The sequence below is a fragment of the Carcharodon carcharias genome, chromosome 13 (genome assembly GCF_017639515.1).
Source record: "Carcharodon carcharias isolate sCarCar2 chromosome 13, sCarCar2.pri, whole genome shotgun sequence".
In the NCBI taxonomy this organism is placed as follows: Eukaryota; Metazoa; Chordata; class Chondrichthyes; order Lamniformes; family Lamnidae; genus Carcharodon; species Carcharodon carcharias.
Genome location: NC_054479.1, coordinates 14,991,788 through 15,019,559, shown reverse-complemented (window position 1 = coordinate 15,019,559; position 27,772 = coordinate 14,991,788). Strand labels below are relative to the sequence as shown.

The window sequence follows — 27,772 nt, the reverse complement described above, 5'->3', positions numbered from 1 at the left end:
TTGCAGGAACTCACCAAGGCTCTTTAAACAGCACCTTCCAAACTCATGACCATTACCATCTAGAAGGGCAAGGGTAGCAGACGCATCAGAACATCGCCACCTGAAAGTTCCCCTCCAAGCCACTCACTGTCCTGACTTGGAAATATATCGCCGTTCCTTCACTTGTCGCTGGGTCAAAATCCTGGAACTCCCTCCCTAACAGCACTGTGGGTGTACCTACACCACATGGACTGCAGCAGTTCAAGAAGGTAGCTCACCACCACATTCTCAAGGGCAACTAGGGATGGGCAATAAATGCTGGCCTATCCAGTGATGCCCACATCCCATAAATGAATTTTTACAAATCTGGTGGATCGCACTTGCAGAAAAAACTCAACTGTACGCTGAGAATGGCGACATAAGTGGCTTCTATGAAGCACTAAAATCTGTCTATGGACCAGCATATCAAACTCAAAACCCCCTGAGGGGCACCAATGGCGAGACACTACACACTGACAAAGAGTCAATCCTGTATCACTGGTCAGATCACTTTGTTACACTCTTCAGCGTCAAGTGTACAATGCATGATAGTGCATTGCATCAATTGCATCCAACAACTGCCTGTCAAAGAAGAACTGGATGACAGCCCAATTCTGGAGGAAGCTGTAACTGTCATCAACCAGATGAAGAGCAACAAAGCCCCTGAAGTCAATGGAATTCCACCCAAAGACTTGAAACAAAATAGTCCTGTCCTACATACCAAGCTTCATGAGTTTTTCATAGCCAGCTGGGAACAGGGCAGGATTCCAAAGGATCTTCATGATGCTTTTATCATCACCATGTAGAAAAACAAAAGAGAAAAGTCAGACTGCTCCCACTATCATGGGGCTACCCTCATTTCTATTGCTGAGAAGGTCCTGGTTAGAATACTTCTGAAAATATTTGTACCCACAATCGTGGATGAAAACCACCCAGAAGGCCATTGTGGTTTCAGACAAATGCAAGAAAAATGTTGTGAACAAAACAAAGGCCTGTACATCACTTTCGTAGACCTCACCAAGGCATTAGACATTGTGAGCAGAGATGGACTTTGGAAAATCCTTGAAAAACTTGGGATGGCCACTGCTTCGTAAAGCAGTTTCACGAAAATCAGTATGGACAATTCAAGCACAACAGCAACCGCTCGAATCCCTTCCAAATCTCCAATTGCGTTTAACAGATATGTGTGCTGGCCCTGACTTTAATAACCATCTCCTTCAACATGATGCTGCTGCAGGCAACAAACGACCTTGAGGAGGGAGTTTACGTTTGCCTCCGGACAGTTGGATGACTTTTCAACCTCAGGCTCACACAAAGACATAAGAAAAGCTCATCCATGAACTTCTTTTTGCTGATGACTGCTCTCTCCTGGTCCACAGTCAGACAGGCCTGCAATTTATAACATGTTTTTCCAAAGTGGCACAACTCTTCGGGCTAAAAATCCGTTTAAAGAAAACTGAAGTCCTGCATCAGCATGCACTCCAAGAAGAATATAGACCACCAAGCATTGTTAGCGAGGGAACCGAGTTGAATGCCGTCAAGTCATTTACCTATTTGGGGAGCGTCATCTCGTTTGATGTCGCCATAGACAAGGAAGTGAACAATAGGCTTTCAAAAACAAACAGCACATTCAGCAGACTCTACAAACAAGTGCAGACCAACCACAGCCTCAGAGCACAGACCAAACTCAAAAAGGGTACAAAATCGTAGTCCTCATCACTTTTCTGTATGGTGCCGAGTCATGGGTCCTGTACCACCATCATGTAGGTCTTCTAGAATGCTTCCATCAGCATTGGCTCTGCAGCATACTTAGGATCCAGTGGCAGTTCTGCATCACAAAAGTTGAGGTCCTGGAAACAACCAACAACATCAGCATCGAGGCCATCCTCCTGCAAAGTCAATTGTGTTGGGTGGGTCATGATACCTGGATGGACAACAGTCGCTTGCCCAAGATTGTGTTGTATGGAGAGCTGACTACTGGTAAACGGAATAGAGGGGCCCCACACAAAAATTTCAAGGAATCTTTGGATAAGTCACTCTCTGTGTGCCACATTGACCATCGCCAGTGGGAAGCACAGGCCATAGATTGTGATGCCTGGAGATGCCACATCAGGAGTGCTACAGACACCTTTGAGACTGAGTGAAAAGCCAGCATGAAAAAGAAAAGGAGAAGGATAGATCCAATTGCCCCCAACAGTGACTACGCCTTCACCTGCACCTGCTGTTGGAAAATCTGCCTGTCACAGATAAGCTTGACTAGCATCAGCAGGCTTGCAATCGATGAGAAGAAAAATACAACCTTCCTAAAATCCTTCATCCACGAAGAAATGCCAAGAAGAACATGGGTCCTAACTGGACATCTATACATCTGTACATCCCACCTGTTTTCGCATGCTATCCAGCTTCCACACAAAGGTTTGTTGGAAACTATAATTAATTATTTGATGCAATGGTTGGAATACCTCTATTAAAATGAGCCATTTGATAAGCATATACCTGTTCGGTAATTTACTTACATTAAGCACAGTAAGTGTGGTATTGCTTCTCAGTCCAACAGATAACCACACTGCTCCTTCTGGAGAAATACGATTATTACTGTAAGAACAAAATAAAATATAAATCGCAAAACTTCAAAATCTCAAATCCAAACACATCACAGGTTGGATATCTAAAACAATATGGTATATTTATCGGACCAAGGTAGAAGTTAAGCTTGTAATGATTGTAATTATGCATGCTGATTATAGTTTCTTCTCAAACCACAAAAAATCCAATTTTATTTTACTTTTTACAAATTTATCACAGTTGGTAGCACTGTTGCCCGAGTCTCACAGTTTTGAGTTTAAACTCCAGAGTTTGAGTACATGAAGCTCGTTGATAGTTCAGTGTGATATTGAGGGAATGCTGCATTGTCAGAAGTGTACTTCTTTGAATGAGATATGGCATCTGTTTTAGTGGATCCTAGAAATGCCACTGACATTATTCAAATAGGATATTTGAACATCCTGGTGTGTGAGGCAATATTTTCCCAATAGCAATAAAACAGATTATCTAGTCTTTCATCTCTTTTCTGTCTGTGGGTTTGCGCAATGAGCAAAATGGCTGCCCCATTTGCCCACAAACTGCTTTCCAAAGAAATTCACTATGTATGTAACATATTGAAAGATGTGATAAGATGTCATACAAGTACAGATAAATGAATTTTCTCTTACAAAAGCATTGTCTGCAGCCTAGTCACAATTTCACATGTAGTCTAGATTACAAAAATATTTTACAGCATTTTGTAATAACAAATATCTGCTACAACTGGTTATGGGATCCAGGGTTTTTTAAAATTTTAATAATGAAGAATGAAGCGTTGCTCGTTTACTTCTCTCTTCTTCTGCAAATTAAATCTTAAAATTCAGTATTTTCATATTTCAAAGGAGAACCAGGTAGGTAAATCTACCATATATTGTGGTATTCAGTCAGACAGGCTAAAGAAGTCCTAAGTTTCACCCTGGTCTGTACGGAGTTAAGGAAGTATGGAACAGGAAATCCATCAGTGCATTTACTCTCAATTGTTATCTAGTCCCTCTGCCTGAGAGTGCTTGTATATAGATGTTGAGTGAGATGAGTCTCAGCTATGATTCCCAATGGCTGAAGGACTTGCTGACACTCATTGTTTAGGCTCCGACATGATGAATAGCATGATGGATGAGGAAGTAGAAGGCTCATAGTGTTCAGCATAAGTGTTTTCAGTATAGCAGACAAACATTTTTCTTTAAAAAAAATGTCAGTAAACCTCTGTCACGACTTACTGGGAATAGTGCGCTATAATATCAAGCCCCACTGTTCCCGAGCAGCAACAAATGTGCAAAGTTTGACCAAACCACCAGACTGCCCTAATTCTACCTAACTTCTTAATTTAAGTTCACAGAATATGAGCACCAGGTTTGTAAACTTAATAAGTAAATAACTGTTTATTGAACAAATTGGTCTAACTAGTAGCAAAAGAAAGAAACATGAACCGCTAACTCCTAACACTAATAACTTATATGCTACCCCCCTTCTTTCTTAAATGAACACACACAAACACCAGGCCAGAGTACAGGATTCGATGGATTGATTTTGATCAATGCCTTCCAAATTCCTTTCAATTCTTGTTGATGACACGAGGTGGTCTTCCAGTTTCTAACAGTGGTCTTCCCCTTTTCCTTTTTACAGGGGTTTCCTCAGGGAGAGCAGGTTATAGAGATATGAGGAGAAAAGTCAACTAGCTATTATTGTGGAAATACTGGAATCTTCCCACACACAGGAGCAAGAGGTTCTAGGTCATTTTCCTTTCAGGCTAGAAGCTATTCAGCTGCACTGGTCTTCACACAAACCATGATCACCTGGTCAGGAGCCAATTAAAATGCTGTTTTCAGGCAGCTCCCTTGGCCCAGGGCTCCTTCCTGGCACCATCCTGTATTTTATGGCACACTCTGTTCCAGGACTGCAACATTGTATATATCTCTCATCCTGTTCCAGTGGAAACGTATTTCAAACTGCAGCCATTGTAATTCTAATCCACAATCCAACAGAAAATAAAAAGATATGTTCTTTACAGCAGTCCAGCAGAGATAAAAAGATATGTTCCTTACACTAGAGATAAAAACAAAAAACTGCGGATGCTGGAAATCCAAAACAAAAACAGAATTACCTGGAAAAACTCAGCAGGTCTGGCAGCATCGGCGGAGAAGGAAAGAGTTGACATTTCGAGTCCTCATGACCCTTCAACAGAACTGATTTTTCTTTACAATGAGAGGGGTGAAATATAAGCTGGTTTAAGGTGGGGGGAGGGGGGGGGAAGAGAAGTGGAGGTGGGGGGTGTTGTTGTAGGGACAAGCAAGCAGTGATAGGGGCAGATCATCAAAAGATGTCACAAACAAAGTAACACAGAGGTGTTGAAGTTGGTGATATTATCTAAACGAATGTGCTAATTAAGAATGGATGGTAGGGCACTCAATGTATAGCTCTAGTGGTGGGGGGGGCATAAAAGATTTAAAAATAATGGAAATAGGTGGGAAAAGAAAAATCTATATAAATTATTGGAAAAAAAAACAAAACAAAAGGAAGGGGGAAGAAACAGAAAGGGGATGGGGATGGAGGAGGGAGCTCAAGACCTGAAGTTGTTGAATTCAATATTCAGTCCGGAAGGCTGTAAAGTGCCTAGTCATTAGATGAGGTGCTGTTCCTCCAGTTTGTGTTGGGCTTCACTGGAACAATGCAGCAGGCCAAGGACAGACATGTGGGCAAGAGAGCAGGGTGCAGTGTTGAAATGGCGAGCGACAGGGAGGTTTGGGTCATTCTTGCGGACAGACCGCAGGTGTTCTGCAAAACGGTCGCCCAGTTTACGTTTGGTCTCTCCAATGTAGAGGAGACCGCATTGGGAGCAACGAATACAGTAGACTAAGTTGGGGGAAATGCAAGTGAAATGCTGCTTCACTTGAAAGGAGTGTTTGGGCCCTTGGACGGTGAGGAGAGAGGAAGTGAAGGGGCAGGTGTTACATCTTTTGCATGGGCATGGGGAGGTGCCATAGATGGGGGTTGAGGAGTAGGGGGTGATGGAGGAGTGGACCAGGGTGTCCCAGAGGGAACGATTCCTACGGAATGCCGACGGGGGGGGGGGGGGCTGGAGTTGGCGGAAATGGCGGAAGATGATCCTTTGAATGCGGAGGCTGGTGGGGTGATAAGTGAGGACAAGGGGGACCCTATCATGTTTCTGGGAGGGAGGAGAAGGCATGAGAGCGGATGCGCGGGAGGTGGGCCGGACACGGTTGAGGGCCCTGTCAACCACCGTGGGTGGAAAACCTCGGTTAAGGAAGAAGGAGGACATGTCAGAGGAACTGTTTTTGAAGGTAGCATCATCAGAACAGATGCGATGGAGGTGAAGGAACTGAGAGAATGGGATGGAGTCCTAACAGGAAGCGGGGTGTGAGGAGCTGTAGGAGTCGGTAGGCTTGTAATGGATATTGGTGGACAGTCTATCACCACAGATTGAGACAGAGAGGTCAAGGAAGGGAAGGGAAGTGTCAGAGATGGACCACGTGAAAATGATGGAGGGGTGGAGATTGGAAGCAACATTAATAAATTTTTCCAAGTCCCAACGAGAGTATGAAGCAGCACTGAAGTAATCATCGATGGACCGGAGAAAGAGTTGTGGAAGGGGACTGGAGTAGGACTGGAACAAGGAATGTTCCACATACCCCATAAAGAGACAGGCATAGCTAGGGCCCATGTGGGTATCCATAGCCACACCTTTTATTTGGAAGTGAGAGGAGTTGAAGGAGAAATTGTTCAGTGTGAGAACAAGTTCAGCCAGACGGAGGAGAGTAGTGGTGGATGGGGATTTTTCGGGTCTCTGTTCGAGGAAGAATCTAAGGGCCCTCAGACCATCCTGGTGGGGGATGGAGGTGTAGGGGGATTGGACGTCCATGGTGAAGAGGAAGCGGTTGGGGCCAGGAAACTGGAAATTGTTGATGTGACGTAAGGTGTCAGAGGAATCCCTGATGTAGGTGGGAAGGGACTGGACACGGGGAGAGAGAAGGGAGTCAAGATAACGAGAAATGAGTTCCGTGGGGCAGGAGCAAGCTGACACGATCGGTCTACTGGGACTGTTCTGTTTGTGGATTTTGGGTAGGAGGTAGAAACGGGCCATCCAAGGTTGGGCGACTATCAGGTTGGAAGCTGTGGGAGGAAGATCCCCAGAGGAGATGAGGTCAGTGACAGTCCTGGAAACAATGGCTTGATGTTCAGTGGTGGGGTCATGGTCCAGGGAGAGGTAGGAGGAAGTGTCTGCGAGTTGACGCTCAGCCTCTGCGAGGTAGAGGTCAGTGCGCCAGACAACAACAGCACCACCACAGCGGGTTTGATGACAATGTCAGGGTTGGACCTGAGAGAACGGATTGCAGTAAGTTCAGAGAGAGATTAGAATGGGTGAGAGGAGCAGAGAAATTGAGACGACTCACGTCCTTACACTTCCTAGTTCAGTCCCTTTTAATGTCACCCCCCATCCATTCACTGATACTGTCACTCTTTAGGACCATTCAGTCCCTTTCCAACATCTGGATCCTATCCAGTCTAGGAAAGAGACCTCCCTCCAAAGACCTGCCTTTTCCCAAGGCTCAGAGGCCAACTAAGATGCCCGATACTGTGGTGTGCGGTTTCCAGCAGCCCTATTTTAATGGGCTGTGCTTTCTGCCAGCACTATCTGCTGATCACCAGATCCTCTTTTTTTTAAAAAAAGGGGAAAAAACAATTTCTGCAAACTATAAATTCTTACTTGAATAAACTATTCCAATCAACACCATGATAGCATGCAAATAAACTGCCTTATACAAACAGAAAAATGGTACCCAATCTGCAAGAAAAGAATGTAGATGTTGATATACCTGATATTCAGTTGTTCAAGCACATTATTAACTTTAAGAGCAGCACCGAGTGCTTTTGCTCCATCATTCCCAAATCCATTATAGGACAAATCCAGTACTTTCAAATAAATATTATCCTAGGGGAAAGAAAATAGATTTCACTCAACTGCTTCTTCTAATGACAGGATTTGTAAATTTTGGTCAATTCAGTTTCCCAGACTAGACATCAGATTTAAGCAAAGGTTTATCCCACTGAGAAATAAAGACTTGAGAAGGGTGCATTATCTGGGTCTAAATAAGGAAATAAAGGATACTGAGAAAACTAGTAGATCTAAAGATTGACAAGTCCGCAGGACTTAATGGCTTGCCTCCTAAGGTCTTAAAAGAATTGGTGTCAGAGACTGAGAGGCATTAATTAGAATCTTCCAATCTGGAAGGGTCCCAGTGGATTGGAAAACAGCAAATATAACACCTTTTTTTAAGAAAGGAGGCAGACAGAAAGCTGCAAAATTTAGGCCTGTTAGCTTTTTGTCATAGGGAAATTGTTAGAATCCATTATTCATAAAGTTATAGTAGGATACTTAGAAAATTGTAGTGGGATCAGGCAGAGTCAGTATGATTTTATGAAAGAAAAATAGTGTTCAACTATTTTTAAAGAGTTCTTTGAGGACATAACAACCAACATAGATAAAGGAGAACCTGTAGATGTGGCATATTTGGATTTCCAAAAAGCATTTGTAAGGTGCCACATCCAAGGTTACAACACAAAATAAGAGCTCATGGTGTAAGGAGTAACATATTAGAATGGATAAAGGACTGGTTAGCTAACAGAAAGCAGATAGTAGGTCTAAACGGGTCTTTTTGCATTGGCAGGCTATGATTAGTAGAGTGCCACAGGGATCAGTGCTGGGGTCATAACTATTTACAACCTATATCAATGACTTGGATGACTGAAGGAATGGTAGATAAATGTTCTGATGACACCAAGATAGGTGGGAAGTAACTGTCAAGAAGAGGCAAAGAGTCTACAAACGGGTATAGATAGGTTAAGTGAGTAGGCAAAAATTTGGCAGATGGGAGTATAAAGTGGGAAAGTGTGAACTTGTCCACTTTGACAGGAAGAACAGAAAAGCAGTAACCTATTTAAATGGAGAGAGATTGTGAAACCTGGTGGTACAGAGGGATTTGGGTGTCCTAGTATGAGTCACAACAAGTTAGTATGCAGGTAAAGCAAGTGATTAGGAAGGCAAATTGAATGTTTGTGTTTATTGCAAAGGGAAGTGGAATACAGAAGTTGGGAAGTTTTACTGCAGCTGTACAGGGCCTTGGTGAGGCCACATCTGGAGTACTCTCCTTATTTGAAAAAAGTTACAGTTGCTTTAGAAGCAGTTCAAAGAAGGTTCACTCAACTGATTCCTGGGACGAGGGGCTTATTTTATTAAGAAAGATTGAATAGGCTGGGCCTGTATCCATTTGGAGTTTAAAAGTATGAGAGGTGATCTTAATGAAACATATAAGATCCTGAGGGGACATGATAGGGTGGATACTGGGAAGATGTTTCATCTTGTGGGGAAATTAGAACCAGGGTACATGGTTTAAAAATAAGAGGTTTCCCTTTAAAGAGACTTGAGGTGAAATTTTTCTCTTCAAGGGTCATTAATCTCTGGAATTTTATTTTATTCCCCAGAAAACAGTGGAATCTGGGTTGTTGAATCTATTAAAGGTTGAGTTAGATAGATTTTTCATGGACAAGGGAATCAAAGGTTATGGGGGTGCATACAGGAAAATGAAATTGGCCATGATCTTATCGAATGGTGGAGCAGGTTCGAAGGGCCAAATGGCCTGCTCTGCTGCTAAGTCCTATGTTCCTATTTTCACTTGAGAGACTAAAGCCTAATACCATGTAAGTTGCATTTACAATTCAAATGCAGGTTTTATGAATCAATTCTACTTTTGCTCCTTAAAAACTGCTGCTTATGAATAACATTGAGACCAGCAGTGAGAAGTTGAAAAAACTTAAATGGATAGTATTGTAAAATTTGGCTTGGGCCTCAAACCAGCATGGACTGGCACAGAAAGCAATTGCTCAACCGACTTTACATCCATTTTGGACACAATTTTGACATTGTGTGACAGTGTAAAATGGATGATGTGTTTAGCAGCTTGTTTTATATCTCTCAATTTTTATTTCAATTTGAAGTTGACAGTAATACATTTCAGGAGAGATGTAAAACAGACAGCTGATTCTATATGCTATGACCCATTGCTGACAATGAGGAATGGTGGAAGCTCTTGTAGGTTTCAATTTCCTTGAATTTTCTGCTGAAATAGGGCAGTAACAATGGCGGAAGTGCAGTGGAAACCCTTATGCACATGCAAACGGGGTTTCTGCTGCACTTCGGGTTAATTTGTGGCAGTACAATGGCAAAAGTCAAAGGAGAAATACACTCAGGTCTTGGTCAATGCTGCTGATAAATACAGTAGCAGCTAAGATGGGTGGCTGTGCCTTTGAATTTCCCCCTTTTTTGTATAGGACCATTGCTCTGTCTCCCTCTGCTACGCATGTCTAAGAGCAAGAGCTCATTAGAAATTAACACCTAAGCACTGAGGGACATAGTGTGTTGATGCTCCACAATGCTGAAATGTAAAATTTTAATGTGCTGAAAAGGGCAATTTGACAGTGTACACCTCATTCTTAGCACTGAGTATGACTGAAGGAATTAGGGCATGTCTTGACCGCAGTAGGTGAAAACAGTACCGTATAGTTGCTTAACCAAGGGCACTGCAATTCAGGGAATTTCAAATTCAATTTAACAGTTCACTAAACATGGGATAATAGGTATCCAAGAATGTGTTACTAGGTGGAAACATAGGAAAGATTTAGATGACTGTACAAATCACTAAAATTAAGCACAATCAGTTTGACAATGTATGTTACCACCTTGAAATATGCTCAAATATTTTTTTCTTTAATTCATTCAAATTCAAAAAATCTCTATGTATGAAAAGGTATGTGTGCTAAATAATAAAACAGAATTACAAATGTACTTGTGATCTAAGTTAATACAACATAAATACACAATTTAAACTGGAGTAATGTTGAGATAGATTTTCCTCTGCCCTGCTCTCAAATGATACCAGAAAAACAATGCAGAGAAAAAAAGATTATAGTGCAGTGGAGGCTGGGTTATTGAATATATTCAAGGTTGGGTTCGACACATTTTTGATCTACAAGGGAGTCAAGGGTTTGGGGTGGGATGGTCACAGGCAGGAGGCCACAATCCGATCAGCCATGATCTTATTGAATGTCAGGACAAGCTTGAGGGGCTGAATAGTATACTGCTGCTCCTATTTCTTATGTTCTTAAGATGAGCTGTAATCTTTTGTTGCCATTTTGTGCTTGAATAGCACCGACCCAAACTTTCTCAATGGCTTTTTTTGATGTTTGCACCTCAGTGTGCCTGAAGACAGACGGCCCTCCCTAAATACTTGGAGCTACTATTTCCTGAGCTGTCTGCCTTAAAGAGAGGGGCTGGGTATTATCTTTATTTTTGCTTGTTTCATATTCAAAATGATAATGCAAATTAACTCCAGAACTTTTGCTGAATGTTTTAATTCATTCATTCATGTATGCTCTGCCCAAAGGCAGGTGCTTGGCTCATTGGCTCAAGATAGAACATCAGCAGACAGTTTCTTGGCAGTTTTTGTCAGTAGTGATTTGCCATTACCATCCACTCTCAGGGGCAGGACAAGAGAGCAGGTCCCAAGTCCATCTTGGCTTGAGTGGAAATTGAACCTCGCTATTGGCGATATCCTAAACTGCATCTAGCCAAATGAACTAACCAGCACTGAAAATATAAGCCTTTTCTAATTCGATATGGAGGTCATGTTCAATAATGTGCCAACAACCACCTCCATGCCCTGTTAGGTTGCATTTGAAACCACAAAATACCATGCTGTGCACATATTATCATGGTGTATAACCATAATTATTCCCCTCCAAACAATCACAGGAATCCACAGTCTTGCAGTACTCACGCTGAGGCCTTCTGCTACGGCTATACATGCCTTGCCACGTAGATAATTCCAGCTTAGGTCCAAGTCTATTATCCCAGTGTTTTCTGCTATTGCATTTCCAAGGTCTTCACCTTTACAAAGTAACAAGTAGGTTACTGAAGCCTGAACTTCTTTGTAAAACTTAATAAACTGCGCGAAATTTGCTAAGTACCAGAGGGCAGTCAGAATGCAAGAAAGTGAGAAATTGGAGAGCTCAGGAAAGTTATGCAAACAGAAAGTCAGACATTTACCCTTGGTTTATTTGTGTGGCCAACCATTACAGATACACAAAAAGAATGATGAGCAGAAAAAGACCCTTGATCCATCCAGCCTCTTCCACACAATTATGTATCACAATATTATAGAATCAAAGAACAATGCAGAAGGAGGTCATTTGGCCCACTGAAAATGCGCCAGTTCTTTTGCAGAGCAAGCCAGTAAACCCCAATCTCCCACTGTTTCTCCATGTCCTTGCAATTTTTCTCCTGCAAATTTTAATCTAATTCCCTTTTGAAAGCTGCTATTGAATTTTTCAAGCACACAACCAGGTAGCACACTGCAAATCCTAACCACTAGAGTAAAAAGAAATGTTTATATCGGACCTGGTTCTTTTGCCAATAATCCAAAATCTCTGCCCACTAGTTATCGACCCTTCATCCATTGGAAACAGTTTCTCTATCTACATCTTTCATGATTTAAGCATCTTTATCAGCTCTCTTCTCAAGCCTTCTCTAAGGAGAACAACACTAGCTTCTCCAGTCTATTCAGTAACTATAATCCCTCATCCCAGGAACCATTCTCATTCACGACTTCCTGAAGTATGGTGCCCACAATTGTGCACAAGAATTCAGCTGATGCTGAATCAGGACTCCTGATTCCCTTGCTACTCTCAGCCTTTCTGGTATTTCCTCTTTATTTATTTTTATCTCATCTAGTATCCTGACAACCTCCTTGTTTACCATAGATTTGGCAAAGTCCTCTTCTTTGGTAAACACTGATCAAAGAACTCAGCCATGCCTTCTACTTCCACCAATAGACTTCTATTTTGGTCTCTTATCCACCCCCATCACTTGTCTAACATCCCTTTGAATGTTGACATGCTCATAGAGAACCTTTGATTTCCATTTGATGTGAACTCCCAACTTATTCTTGTACCGTCTCTTTGCCTCTTTTACTTTCCCTCTCCACTCCATTCAAAACCATGAGTGAGGCGAAAAGCCAGATAAAATCTCAGGCTTATCTAAGGGAAAAAAAAACTGGAAAATTTCTCTCCCAATCTCCTAGGCTATCAAAATTGGTTCAGGAGGTCACTCTGGCCATGATAATTCTATGCAGTTCCTACTTTTGAAAGGTGTTCTTCATCGCAGCCAGAAACAGGTCAAACTCTCACTTGAAGGAAGTCAGTGAATCAGCATCCACTGCATGAGCTGACAACCTGTTCCAGAAGTTCACTGGTCTTTGGAAAAAGAAACAGCACCTGACATCTCACCTAGATCTATCCTTATGTAAAACTTGAAATTGTGATCTCTGGTCCACCCTAATCTACTTGGAGTAAATTGTCAAACTTGAATACAATCTATTCCTTTGATCAGATCATCCAAAAGTCTACGCTTCTCCAAAGTATGAAGTCCCAGCACCTTTCACCTAACCTGATAACTTTGCTTAACATCTATTAATTTGTGGACACAGGATAATTTACTTGTATGCAAATAAAAATTGCAAAACATGTATTGTACAAACTTACCTAAGGTATTGCCAATTTTGTTGTGGCTCAGATCCAAGAATTTCAACTTGTGTGAGCTGCTTATAGCCTCAGCCAGGAACACAGCAGCATGATCATCAAAATAATTCCCGGAAAGGATAGCTGTTGTCAGTGTTAAATTTTCCATGAGCATGGAGGCAATTGCTCTGGCCCCTTCAACTCCCAATTGGTTGTCCGACAAATCAACATCTACAAGTAAGAAAAATTGAATCACTTCTTAAAAAAATAAAAAGGCACAGGAATTTTAACAATCATTAGCTTCCTATTTATAATAGAAATAAGAACAGTAAGGTTTCAAGGTTTGTTTCTTTAAAAACAAAACATTTCTAATTCCTAATTTTCACAGAATCACACAGTGCAGAAGAGGCCCTTCAGCCCATTGAGTCTGCACCGACACATGAGAAACACCTGACCTACCTACCTAATCCCATTTACCAGCACTTGGCCTGTAGCCTTAAATGTTATGACATGTCAAGTGCTCATCCAGGTACTTTTTAAAGGATGTGAGGGAACCCACCTCCACCACCCTCCCAGGCAGTGCACTCCAAACCGTCACCACTCTGAGTAAAAATGTTTTTCCTCACATTCCCCCTAAACCTCCTGCCCCTCACCTTGAACTTACGCCCCCTTGTGACTGACCCTTCAACTAAGGGGAACAGGTGCTCCCTATCCACCCTGTCCGTGCCCCTCATAATCTTGTACACCTAGATCAGGTCGCCCCCTCAGTCTTCTCTGCTCCAACGAAAACAACCCAAGTCTATCCAACCTCTCTTCATAACTTAAATGTTTCATCCCAGGCAACATCCTGATGAATCTCCTCTGCACCCCTTCCAGTGCAATCACATCCTTTTGGAGGCTCAGGCCTAATCCTGTCTTCATCAGACATCTTTGCCAGATGTCTATACAAATTTGCTTTTCAGCAAAAGTCACTACATAACAATCAGGATTCAAACTGAGGTTAACATTTCCATTTCCAAGGCTAGAGCTGCTGAAGCCATTTATAACACTGTTAATTACCATCTCATCTGAAATCACAGGCCAAACTTGGGACCTCTGGTCTGTAAAGCTTAATGTTACAAGTGGAGTGTATTGTGCACCAAGCCATGAAGGAAGGGAACTCTATAAAGTCTGGATAAAGATCATTTCTGTTAGGATGAACACTGGAAAATAATTAGAAGTCAATGCAGAAATCAAGTGCATCAGAAACCAAGTTGCAAAGGTTATGAGCTGCATCTTACCTATGTCAGGCGGGCTGCGTGGGAGCGGGCGCGGAGACAATTGCCACCCACGATCAGCAGCATGCTGTCGTTTTATGTGGTTGGACCAATTAAGGCCCGCCCAGCGTAACATGCAGCCGGTAGCGAGTGCTACCTGTGTGGGCGGGGGGGGGGAGGAGGGAGAGTTGGGGCATGTGCTCTGTTGCGCAGCAATCTCCCTGAGGCATGCAGCTGCCTCTGGGAGATAAAGTTGTGAAAAATATGGTAATAAATTATTTAAACATGGCCCCAGCTGGGATACGTTTGTCAAGTTCACCAAATTTATTTATTAATTTTATAAAACCTTCAGGAAACCTCATCCCGCCCATGGTTGAGGCTTCCTGGAAAACGCGAAGCCGCTTGGGCTCTTCGCCTGCCTGCCTGCCAGCCTTAAGGTTGGATGGGCAGCGGTGTTAATGATCTTAATGACTTTATTAATGGCCTTAATAGGCCTTTGACGGTTTGGCGGGGGAGCAGCTGTCTTCAGCGTGCGCCCGTTGAACACAATATTTGAATGACACGCGATGACATCGGGACACATGCCTGCGTCATCTCATGTCATTTTGGGTGTCAGGTCTGCCCCATCACGCCAACGGCAATATTCTGGCCTATGTGGTTTAAAATGGTTATCTGCACCCCAAAATTAGTTTGCTATATTGATCTATTGTTTCCTGATATATATAAATAACATTATAAACTAGTAAGGGATGAAATTGGTTCATGCTAACAGTGTGAAACAATGGGCAGGACTTGGAGGCACAAATCAGGGTGGGTGGTGCTGAATATCACACCGTACGTCAACATGCCAGTTCCTTGGCACCACTCTGTTCCAGTCATTTTTCCCAGAAACAGGATGAGGGGGTAGTGGGGCTTTTTGCCCAGAAGTGGCAGGTAGCCTAATGACCTTGTTAACACCCTACTGTCAAGAGGTCGACTTCCAGATGGCCCGCAGGTCCCCAGAGGCATTGGGGAACAACGTAGTTGCTGGGATGAAGCCTTCCAGCAGTAGATCGGGGAAGGGAAGGTTGGTGGTGTGGGGGATAATACTCCAGGCAGGTCCAGCGGCCCTCTATTCTTGCATGGCTGCAGTTGCAACCGCAGGCCACCCTGTGGAGGGATTCCCCTCCAAAATGGCGGCCAAGCTGCTAAGGGCCATTTTTTACTTGAAGTTGGAGGGATGACACCTCCATGTTGGGGGGGCCCTCTCCCTCACTTACCTTGACAGACCAGTTTCTATTTCTTCAGTGCTGGAGAGCCTCCTTTTGACCCTTCAGCTTTGTGAGCCTACTGGCTGTCCTTAATTGGATGGTGAGCCCATTCTCTGGCTACTAATTAGCCAACTCAGGGAAATTCACAGTGGGGTTCCTCACACACTGCTGGGCCGGGACCCCTATTTGAGCCTGATGGCAGGGTCCTAAAGCCTTAAGGGAAAATCCTGTTCAACCTCACGGCTAATCAGCAGTTGTTTTACACTGAGCACGATTTTCTTTTCCACTGAAGTTGATGAAATGATTTATCAATTTTGTTTTTAGGAGTTTTCCAATATGTCCCCTTGTTCTCTACTTCCCTCCTGAAAAATGCAGTTTTTACTGGACATGCTACTACAGGTGATGCGTGGATACATGTGGTAAAATAAAAAGCAGCACAGACTTAACGTCAATATGTTAAGAGAGTATAGAAATGCTTAAACCTGTAATGTAGCAGTTATCCTTCAGCATTTCTGCAATAGCTCTGGCACCTTCTGCCTCCAGCCAGTTATCCTTCAGATTCAACTTTACAACAGATGTGTTGGTTATCAGAGAAACAGAAATTGCCTTGGCACCCTGAAAGGAAAAAAAAAAACTAATTGGTGGAATTTCCCTGCATTAGAGATTTTACAAAATATACCTACAGCAGTTCAAAATGGGGAGCACTGGAAAATGCATGATACTTGCTGCAATGAAGAAAAGTGACATTAGTTTTGTCCAGTAGGACACTGAAAAAGTTTTGTTTTGTTTGCCTTTTGGTTGAGATATTAAACTGACTTGCTTCTCATGTGGATGCAAAGTATCCCATAGCATTATTACAACAAACAAACATCAATTACATTGTGATTTGCTTGTAGAAGTGAAGGCTCACTCTTCAGTGATGTAAAAGTGAAAGTTCTCCTCAATGTCCTGGCCAATATTTATCCCTCAACCAACATAACTAAAATGGATTATCTGGTCATTATCACATTGCTGTTTGAGGGAGCATTCTCTGTGCAAATTGGCTCCCCATTTCCTATGTTAAAACAATGACTGCACTGCAAAAGTTGGCTGTAAAGCACTCTTGGGAGGTCCTGAGGCCATGAAAGGCACTTTACAAATCAAGTTAGACTGGTAATGATATAACCTCAGCCTGAGAGTCCTAAGAAGAAAAATGCTATTTAATAAAAAACATTCCTTCATAACTTTTCTTCTTGACTTACTAGCTCACTAGTAAATGAGGTAGGGCTTCAGAAAATTAAAGAAAAATACAGGTTGTGCATATAGTTCCTAGCATTACTACCCCAAGATGAACAAGTGCAGCCAAGGGCAGACCTCCTCATGTTTATGTGCAATTTATATTACAGTATTGTCTATAAATTTAAAGATAATTGAGGCTCAGACAGGCAGGAAGAGATGGTTTCAGTCATGGGGAAAAGAGAGGGTACAAAAAGAGAAGAGGAGCAGTGTGTCTACCCCCACACACTATTTATTACAAAAATAGAAACAGAAATTGCTGGAAGTATCTGGCAAGTCAGGCAACATCTTTGGCAAGAGAAATAGTGTTAATGTTTCAGGGTGATGACCATTTCTAACTGAAAATACTGGAAACATTCAGGTCAGCCATTTATCACAAAATGCTTTCACTTATACATCACTGAAGAGTGAGCCTTTGCTTCTACAAGCAAATCACAATGTAATTGATATTTGTTTGTTGTAATGAGGTTCCAAGGCATTAAGGAGTTGAAAGTGACTCCTTGGTAACACCAGGAAACCACAACAGAAATTATAACAAATAGCATCATAAAATCATACAGCACAGGAGGAGGCCATTCTGGTCATCAACCGCTCAGTATGGAGTAATTTGTTACAAAATGTTATATAATGACAGGATCTCAGCCTCTGGAATGCAGAGAATGTAAGTGGGTTTGTGTAACAGTCCCTGTGAATAATCTCTCAAGAGAAAACTAATTAAAAATGAAAACCAATTAGAAACTCAAGTTTTTAAGTGCATAAAATGCAATTATTTTTCATCGGAGAAGAGCAGTGTCCAGCAGTTAGGTTTTCTGATACTTTTGCTAAGTCAATGGCAGGAATTTTACACTAAGGCAATAGCTCCACTCCCCGGCTGAAATGTCGGGTGAGCCCACCTCCACTTGGCCAGGTGCCCCACAGTGATTTATTGGCTACTGGGCTGTTAATTGGCTTAGGCTGAGACTTCAGCCCTCATCTGGGAAGAAGACCCAAGAACCCTCCAAGAACTGCTGGACAATCAAATGGTCGACAGCACTCTAGTCCCAGCAGCGGCATTGGGAGGAGATACTTGAAAATCAAGAAGTACACGGGAGGGAGGAACTTAAAAATGTCACAATCACTATGGCAAGGTACTGGGAAAAGTATTCAAACTAAATGTTGACAAATATAGCTCTGGTGGATTCAGGGAGGCCACGCCCCCTTTTTTTACGAAGTCTGGGGCGTTCAGAGGTCCTGGACGGGTGGAGGGGTTGCCACAGGGTGGGGTGGCGGAGGTCAGGAGGATGGAGGCTTGGAGGTAGGGGTTGGGAAGGTAGGGTTTGGGTGGGTTGGAGGTGGGGAGATTCCTGTCAGGTTGCATGGGTCAGGAGGAAGTGGAGGGGGTGTCCTGTAGGGGTGGGGGAGTCCCATAGGGTTGGTCTGGGTCTTTACAATAGGTACCCAGAAATTAGAAGAGGTTTTAATTCTTCTAACCTTTTCTGATAATTATTAGTGTAACCCTGTCGGAACCATCCGAAGTTTGCAATTTAAACCGCATTTTCCAATAGGGCAAGTGTGCACTTCTGGACAATTGCCATGCAAACCCTTACCTGGGAACTTCTGAGGCGCATCTTTGGGGTACCCACAAATCCAATGCTGGGTAGCTTGGAAGTTATGGCCCTATATCAATGACTTGGATAAAAGGACTGAACGTATGGCAGCTAAATTTGCTGATGACATAGAGATAGGGAGGAAAGTAAGTTGTCAAGAGGGGGTAAAGAGTCTACAGAAGGATTTAATATGCTAAGTGAGTGGGCAAAAATTTGGCAGATGGATTATAATGTGGGAAAATATGAACTTGTTCACTTTGGCAGGAAGAACAGAAAAGCGGTGTTATTTATATGGAGAGAGACTGCAAAATTCTATGGTACAGAGGGATCTGGATGTCCTGGTACATGAATCTCAAAAAGTCAGTATGCAGGGAAGTAAGTGATTAGGAAGGCAATCAGAATGTTGGCATTTATTGCAACGGGAATCAAGTATTAAAGTAGGGAAGTGCTGCTGCAGCTGCACAGGTTGTTAGACTGCATCTGGAATACTGTGTACAGTTTTAGTCTCCTTAATTACAGAAGGATATAATTGCATTAGAAGCAGTTCAGAGAATTTCCACCCAATTGATTCCTGGGATGAATGGGTTATTTATGAAGAAGCGTTGAGCAAGTTGGGCCCATTTCCTTTGGAATTTAAAATAAGGTGATCTTATTGAAACATAAGATCCTGAGGGGACTTGATAGGGGGGATACCAGGAAGATGTTTCATCTTGCGGGGGAGACTAAAACCAGGGCACACAGTTTAAAAATTAGGGGTCTCCCTAATTTAAGATTGAGATAAAGAGAATTTTTTTCTCTCAGAGAGTCATTAGTGTTTGGATTTCTCTTCCCCAGAGTAATAGTACAGACTGTGTCACTGAATATACTCAAGGCTGAGTTAGGTAGTTTTTTGATCAACCAGGGAGTCAAGGGTTATGTGGTGCATACTAGAAAGTGGAGTTGAGGTAATTATCAGATTAGTATCCAGTGGCGGAGCAGGCTCGTGGGACTGAATGACTTACTCCTGCTCCTACTTGTGTTTAATGGTCTGTTTGACTGATACTTCTATAGGGTTGTATGAACAGCAGCTTTTTTCTCAAAATGGGAATTGTGACTGTTTTTTTTTCCCCTTAGCAATCCCACATTTGCCAATGTTATTATATGGCTCAATGGATACTGAGTGAATGGCATAGAAGGGTTATGAGTTAAAATGGGCACTATGAGAGGCCAGGGGTTGGTTGGGTGTATGAGTTGGCAAAGGTTGTAAAAGGGGTGATGGTGCGGCATGAGTTGGCATGGATGGGGCATGGGAAAGACATTTTGAACTTACATTCCAATTCCAGACTATGGTTCACAATTCTTTTAGAGGGATTATGAACCATGAGTCATAGAGAAGTTGGCCTGACTCCATGAAAATTGTAGGCAGCAAGGAGATGCCTACCTATGCATTGCAGCCGGCCAGGTCGGGAGTCCAGGGTGCGGGTTCGCTATCCACACCCTTTTCCTGTGCCCATCAAAAATTGGGGAGGTGTCAAGAATGGGGACAGGGATCCTGGAATTGAGTCCCTCCCGCATTTTTAAATGGCTCTGGAGTCATATTGAATTCATAGAAATCCAGGCCTAAGAGTCAAGATGAGATAAATCAAGAGGTAACAGTTAGGTTGTGATGGGATACAGAGATAGTTAGGTAGAATATAGATAATTAGGTGGAATGCATATGTAATTAGGATGTAATACTTTAGAATTGAATAAATGGGTACTCTTTGTTAAGAGGCAGAAAAGGGCTAAAGCTCTTACCCAGAGACCTTTGCAGACACAGGGACATCTCTTCATTTAATCAATGACAGATGACCATTACTTAATGTTTTTAGAATTCACTGGAATTTTAAAAGCTTTTTTCGGACACAGATACCAGATATGGACTATCTTGAGGAAAAAACAGAACATTTAAATTCTATTTCATGATTCTAAATGAACTTATTCTTTAGCAAAGGAATGTTAAAAGGTTAATTCAGTCTGCAATTCTTAAAACCTGGTCCAAGGTATCACTAAAGCCTAGTGGACTTTTATCAGTCAGAATTGAACATTATCAAAAACAGAATTACCTGGAAAAACTCAGCAGGTCTGGCAGCATCGGCGGAGAAGAAGAGTTGACGTTTCGAGTCCTCATGACTCTTCAGCTGCTGAAGGGTCATGAGGACTCGAAACGTCAACTCTTTTCTTCTCCGCCGATGCTGCCAGACCTGCTGAGTTTTTCCAGGTAATTCTGTTTTTGTTTTGGATTTCCAGCATCCGCAGTTTTTTGTTTTTATCTTTTTATCTCTTTATTGAACATTATCAGACACTCCTACAAAGGACAGATGCTATGGATATGTAGCCCTTGAATGAGCTAATTGAAAAAAATTCCAAAATGATCATTCTTTGTTAAAGTTTAAAAATATTTTTAAGAAAATACAGAAAGAAGTGAATCTAGTTGTAAGGGTTGCTACAAAAACACATTACAAACATCTATTGACCAGATAAACATGCACAACGTTCACATAATAAGGTAATCCTCAACAATTAAATAATTATCAATTATAAAGACTGATTGAACCTCAAAAGGATGATCAAAGAGGGAGGAGCTTAAATAAAGAAGTAACACCCACAAGGATGCTAAGGATGATATAATTCAATTCAATTCAATATGATGTACAGATAGGAACCTTTACTATTGAAACTCAGAACTATTGAAATCAATGCTTCTCACTAAAGCTGACTCTGAGTAGTTAGAAGCTTCTGATCTTAATTGAGAAGGGATGTCCTGCTAGTCAGGCAGCTTACTGTTTGGGGATTTAAGGTAACACTTTACTTTAAATTTTTGATGGATATTCTAAGATATATTTGATTGTAGCATTGTAAGAGTTTTGACTTTTGGATTCTTTATTAGAACTAAAATTATGTTCTTTTTATAATCTTTAGTGTAATTATGTACTTAGCTACTTAAAGTGTATTGCATGTTTCAGTTCTTTAATAAATTTGTAAACAAATGAATAAAATATAATGTCTCACGTCGTATTCTGTATACAACTTTAAAGAACCCCTCTCTGTATTCTCCTAAGTGGGGAGATACATTTTTGAAGGGAGACCCCCGGACCCTTATAATGTCCGCGTTAATTATAGCCTAGCTGATAATTATTTAAAAAGGCTATCTGGAAGAAGGTAATAGTTCTTGATAATTATTTTACTTGAGGGAGAAGTGCTTCATTTACTCAGACCCAAAACAATTGTCTGCAGGAGATGGCTACTTTGAACTCAAGTGAAGGTGGTTATTGGGGAAATGCTCCCGATCTGGAACAGGTCCATAAGGGGTTAAAGATATAATCCACTTCAAGGTGGTACCAAGTTTAGATGTTAAAAGCCTGAAGAATGTGTAAGAGGAGAACATTGAGGGAGGTAGGATCATCCCACGGTTTTGAATGTCCTGGAAAAGAATGATTTAGATTAGAACAAATTGGATGAGTGTCAATGCAAGATTATCAATTTCCACTTGAGAGCAGACAAAATATTTCAAATAGATGCAATGGCAAATGTAAGTACTCTGAACAGTGTCATAATGCAAACAGGAAATAAGATTTACTAGAGTCCCAAGAAGCTTTATTAGATTAAGTGAGAACAGACTGGCAATAAGAACAGTGTAAAAGCTCTTCCAAATACATATACACAATATAAAAAATTGTTTACCTGAGGTCCAAGCCCATAATGCATCATAACTAGTTCTGTACCATTCATATTGCGCAGGAAGTAGGAGATTGGCACCACACCATATGTTTCACATGCCTGTTTATACTTGGTCTTCCCTGTGTGATCATAGATTTTCGAAACATCTGAAATAAAACCATACAAAGTTAGCAAGTTCTATATTACAATATGAAATGCAATGTGTTCCAGCCTTATTTAAGTTAATATTGTAAGTCTGGTATAATCTGTCACAGCACACCAGGCCCTTTTCCTATTATGAAAACGCTTCACCCTTCAAATAAAGCAAAAACTTGCCTTGCTGCTGTATGGTAATAGAACACAACTGCCTTCTGCAGTCTCATCCAAGTGAACCTTCTTTATATATCTGGCCAGCTATTTGACTGAGGGGACACAACTGATGAGGCCAAATCTGTTTTCATTCAATCCCGACAAATACACATTTTTCTGCAGGGGTCCCAGGAGAGTAATGAGGAATTGAAACTCTGGTCAATCCTCCCCAGCCTTTCCAAGGCCTTAAAGTTCAATTGTGGGACTTCAGCTGCTACCCTGTTAATTCAGACCAGGAATAAAACTGGAGCATTTTTGGTCTGTTTGGTTTAGTTACAATTGCTTTTATTAATTGAGCCATTAGAAAATTGGAGATTGCCATTCAAAGATGTTTTCTCTTCTTAGTTTCCTGTTGCTGCTGACTCTCAATTCTCCTATGATATTTATGTATACATGCAATTGTCAATAAGATATAAAAGAAAAGGTTAAACAATTAAAGATAATCTTACCAGGTTAAAGTTTATATAAATAGGGCAGCAACTAATGAACTATTTGCTCATAAGAACAGGAGTAGCCATTCAGCCTCTTGAGCCTGTTCTACCATTCAATTAGATCATGGTTGATCTTCTACCTCAATACCATTTTCCCACACTATCTCCAAAGCCCTTGATGTCATTAGTCTCCAGAAATTTATTGCTTTCTGTTTTGAACATACTCAATGGTTGAGCTTCCACAGCTGCCTCACCCTGAGTGAAGAAATTTCACCTCATCTCAGTCTTAAATGGCCTACCGCTTATCTTGAGGTTATGTCCCCTGGTTTTAGACTCAGCAGCCAGGGGAAACATCTTTTCTATATCTTCCCTGTCATGCCCTGAAAGAATATTGTAAGTTTCTATGAGGTCACCCCTTATTCTTCAAAACTTTAGTGAACAAAGAGCCAGTCATCCCAATCTCTCCTCAGAAGGCAATCCCACCATCCCAGGGTTTAAACCTGGTGAACCTCTGTTGCACTCCCTCTATGGCAAATATATCCCTCCTTAGGTAAGGGAACCAAAACTGTACACAATACTCCAGTTGAGGTCTCACCAAGGTTCTGTACAACTGCAGCAATATATCTTTATTCTTGTACTCAAATCCTCTTGTGATGAAGTTCAAGATACCATTTGCCTTCCTAATTGCTTGCTGCACCTGCATGCTAATTTTTAGTGACTCATGAACAAGGACACTCAGGTCCCTTTGGACACCCGCACTTCCCAACTTCTCTCCATTTAAGAAATATTCTGCCTCCTGTTTTTTCCAACCAAAGTGAATAACTTCACACTTATTAACATTATATTCCATCTGTCATGTTCTAGCCCATTCACTTAGCCTGTCCAAGTCCACTTGAAGTCTCCTTGCATCCCCCTCACAACTTATATTCACACACAGTTTGGTGTCATCAGCAAATTTGGAAATATTACAATAGTCATTTACATAGTTTGTGCCCAGGTAATTGCTCTAATCAGGCAGGAGTGAAAACCTGGATCGATTTCCCTCCTCCCTAACCCACAAACATTGAGAACCAATTGTGCTCTTATTTCGTAACCAGATATCATCTGACTCATTATAAACAAGGGATTTAACCTGGTATCTTACTGGTCTGCATGGTTCAGTGCCACACCACGCAGTGGCGTTATCCACTGTGGCATAGAGATTAGCTCTTGGGCAGTCCTTTAAGATTTCATATTGGATAGAGCTTGGATAAAGTTTCAATACCTTCCTGTGTGCCTTCCATTGTTTAAAAAAAATTAGACTTAACATGAATCAAGTGGCATTGTTAGTTTCTCTTACCTTCCAAATCCATATCCAGTCCTCCATCGCTTAGTGTATCATCAGAAAACTCTTCAAATGATTCGACAGATGCTTTGTCAGAAGGTACTATAACTTGGCAGATTTCAATTTTATCCTCTTTTACACGATTATTGGTATGTAATCGAGTAACTATCTGGAAAGTTCAAAATTGGAATGAAATCAGATTGATTAGCCTACACTAGCCTTAGTTATTTTAAAATATACCAGCAAATAACATGCCCAGTCTCAACTGATGGAAGGACAACTATTGTGAATAATGTTATAGCGTTTTCACTTGGAAAGCTGATCAAAAGCAACTGTGGACATTGCTGAAAAAAGTAATGTTGCTGAAGCTTTTTGTTGTGCACTTATCAGGACAAATACGAGAATGCCAAATTTCAAATGACCACAACAATTTATGCTACAGTAGAAAAGGGCGCTGCTTGGCTGGCAAGTCGACTTTTCCTAAAGTCGCAGTTTTCTATATCGCTTCTCCAAAAAAAAGTGCTTCATATGGGCCGTGAGTGGCTTAGGGACATGAAAGACGCTACCAGGAAGTAGCAGTGCAGGAGCCTCAGCCCTTGCCCTTATCCAACAGGTTCAAGATTCTTGCTCCCTGTCTGGACGAGAGCAGGGACTGTAGGGAGGAAAAGCAAACTGTCCATTGCACTGTGGTGCAGGGAGCCATTCAAGTGAGAGGAGAAAAGAGAAATGTAGTTGTAATCGGGGATAGTATAGTTAGGGGAATAGATGCTGTTCTCTGTAGCCAGGATCGAGAGTCCCGAAGGCTGTGTTGCCCACCTGGTGCCAAGGTTAAGGATATCTCATCTGGGCTGCAGAGAAACTTGGAGTTGGAGGAGAAAGATTCAGTTGTCATGGTCCACATAAGTACCAACGATGTAGGTAGAAGAAGTATGAGGTTCTGCTGAGGGAATATGAGCAGCTAGGGGCTAAATTAAAAAGCAGAACCAAAAAGGGAATAATCTCCGGATTACTACTTGAGCCACGAGCTAATTGGCACAGGTTCAATAAGATTAAAGAGGTAAATGCGTGGCTCAAAGATTGGTGTGGGAGATGTGGGTTCGAATTCATGGGACACTGGCACCAGTACGGGGGAAAGGGGGAGCTATTCCGTTTGCTCAGGCTCCACTTGAATCATGTTGGGACCAGTGTCCTGGAGAATCGCATAACTAGGGTCATGGATAGGGCTTTAAACTAAATAGAAAGGAGGGGGGGGTTCAGTTGCATGGAAATATAAAAAATCAAAGTTTAAGGAGAAGGTAAGAGTGCAGGTTAGTGACCAGGCTGATATCAAAAAGTGAAAGGAAGGGACAGAGTGTGTGAACGCCATATTGCACCAAAGAATCATATAAGAGTAGGGAAAATTGACAATAGGGCAAACTTAAAGGCTTTGTATCTGAATGCACGTAGCATTTGGAATAAAATGAATGAGTTAACAGCGCAAATAGAGATAAATAGGTATGATTTGGTGGCGATTACTGAGACATGGTTACAAGGAGAACAAGTTTGGGAGTTGAATATCCAAGGGTACTCAGTGTTTCGGAAGGTTAGGCAGGAAAGAAAAGGAGGTGGTGTAGCTTTGTTAGTAAAGGAAGAGATCAGTGCTATAGTGAGGAATGATATAGGCACTGGAGGGCAAGACGTAGAGTCAGTCTGGGTAGAAATAAGAAATAGCAAGGGAAAGAAGTCCCTGGTGGGAGTAATGTATAGGTCCCCAAACAGTAGTTTAGCAGTAGGGCACAGTATAAACCAGGAAATACTGGGAGCATGTAAGAAAGGCACGGCAATAATCATGGGTGATTTTAATATGCACATATTGGCAATCAAATTGGCAATGGTAGCCTTGAGGGAGAGATCACAGAGTGTATTAGAGATTGTTTCTTGGGGCAATATGTTGTGGAACCAACCAGGGAGCAGGCTATTCTGAATTTGGTTTTGTGTAATGAGATGGGATTAATCAGTGATCTCATAGTAAAGGATCCTCTAGGGAAGAGTGATCATAGCATGCTAGAATTTCAAGGTCAGTTTGAGAGCAAGAAACTTGAGTCCCACACTAGTGTTCTGGAGTTAAACAAAGGTAACTAAATAGGTATGAGGGCAGATTTGGCCCTAGTGGACTGGGCAGGAAGACTACAAAGTGGGACAGTTGATGAACAGTGGCAGATATTTAAGGAGATATTCAATTCTTCCCAAGTAAAATATATCCCAATGAGGAATAAAGTTGGTAAGAGGGAGAAAAAGCATCCATGGATAAGCAAGGAAGTTAAAGATAACTTAAAGGCAAAAACTAAGGCATACCAAATTGCAAAGGTCAGTGGCAGGCTGGAAGATTGGGAAACTTTTAAAGATGAACAAATGGTTACTAAAAAAAAATTAAAAGAGCAAAGGTAAATTATGAAAGAAAACTAGCGCAAAATGTAAAAACTGATAGCAAAATCTTCTACAAGTATATAAAAGGATAGAGAGTAGCTAAAGTGAAGGTTGGTCCCTTGGAGGATGAGACTGGGGAGTTAATAGTGGGGAACGCAGAAATGGCAGAGACATTTAATCAATATTTTGCCTCAGTTTTCACAGTGGAGGACACTAGTACCACCCCAATAGTAACAGGTAGTGCAGAAGACATAGAGAAGGAGGAACTTAGAACAATCACCATCACTAGAGAAAAAGTACTGAGCAAACTATTGGGATTAAAAAGTGACAAGTCCCCAAGACCTGATGGCCTACATCCCAGGGTCTTAAATAAAGTGGCAGCGGAGATAGTGGATGCATTGGCTATAATATTCTAAAATTCCCTGGATTCTGGAAAGGTTCCAGTGGATTGGAAAAATGCTAATATAACACCCTTATTCAAAAAGGGGCGGGGGGAAGGCAGAAAGAAGGAAACTATAGTTTAACATCTGTCATTGGGAAATTGTTGGAATATATTATTAAGGAATTAGTAATGGGGCATTTGGAAAGTCAAAATGCAATCCATCAGAGTCAGCATGGTTTTATGAAGAGTAAATCATGTTTGACTAATTTGCTAGAGTTCTCTGAAGATGTGACAAGCAAAGTGGATAATGGGGATCCTGTAGATGTAGTATATCTGGACTTCCAGAAGGCCTTGATAAGGTGCCGCACAAAAGATTAATACCCAAGATAAGGTCACATGGAGTTAAGGGTAATATATTAGCTTGGACAGAGGATTGGCTAACCAACAGAAAGCAGAGTCGGGATAAATGGGTCTTTTTCTGGATGGCAAACTGTAACTAGTGGGGTGCCACAGAGTTCGGTCCTTGGGCCCCAACTATTTACAATCTATATTAATGACTTGGATTCAGGGACGGAAGGTACTGTAACTAAATTTGCAGATGACACCAAAATAGGTGGGAAAGTAAGC

The 27,772-nt window shown here is 41.7% G+C and overlaps 1 protein-coding gene across 4 annotated transcripts in view; it reads right to left on the bottom strand.

Moving 5' to 3' along the window:
* lrrc74b (leucine rich repeat containing 74B) overlaps nt 1–27,772 on the bottom strand; it is a 45,051-nt gene that overhangs the window by 14,685 nt on the left and 2,594 nt on the right. For all 4 annotated transcript variants that reach the window (XM_041202900.1, XM_041202899.1, XM_041202902.1 and 1 more), the window contains exons 3-9: nt 24,373–24,526; nt 22,258–22,400; nt 16,177–16,309; nt 13,213–13,419; nt 11,451–11,560; nt 7,434–7,549; nt 2,535–2,613 (exon numbers count right to left, since the gene is read on the bottom strand). In XM_041202900.1, the coding sequence (XP_041058834.1) occupies nt 2,535–2,613; nt 7,434–7,549; nt 11,451–11,560; nt 13,213–13,419; nt 16,177–16,309; nt 22,258–22,400; nt 24,373–24,526 (942 nt within the window). The remainder of the gene's footprint in view (nt 1–2,534; nt 2,614–7,433; nt 7,550–11,450; nt 11,561–13,212; nt 13,420–16,176; nt 16,310–22,257; nt 22,401–24,372; nt 24,527–27,772) is intronic.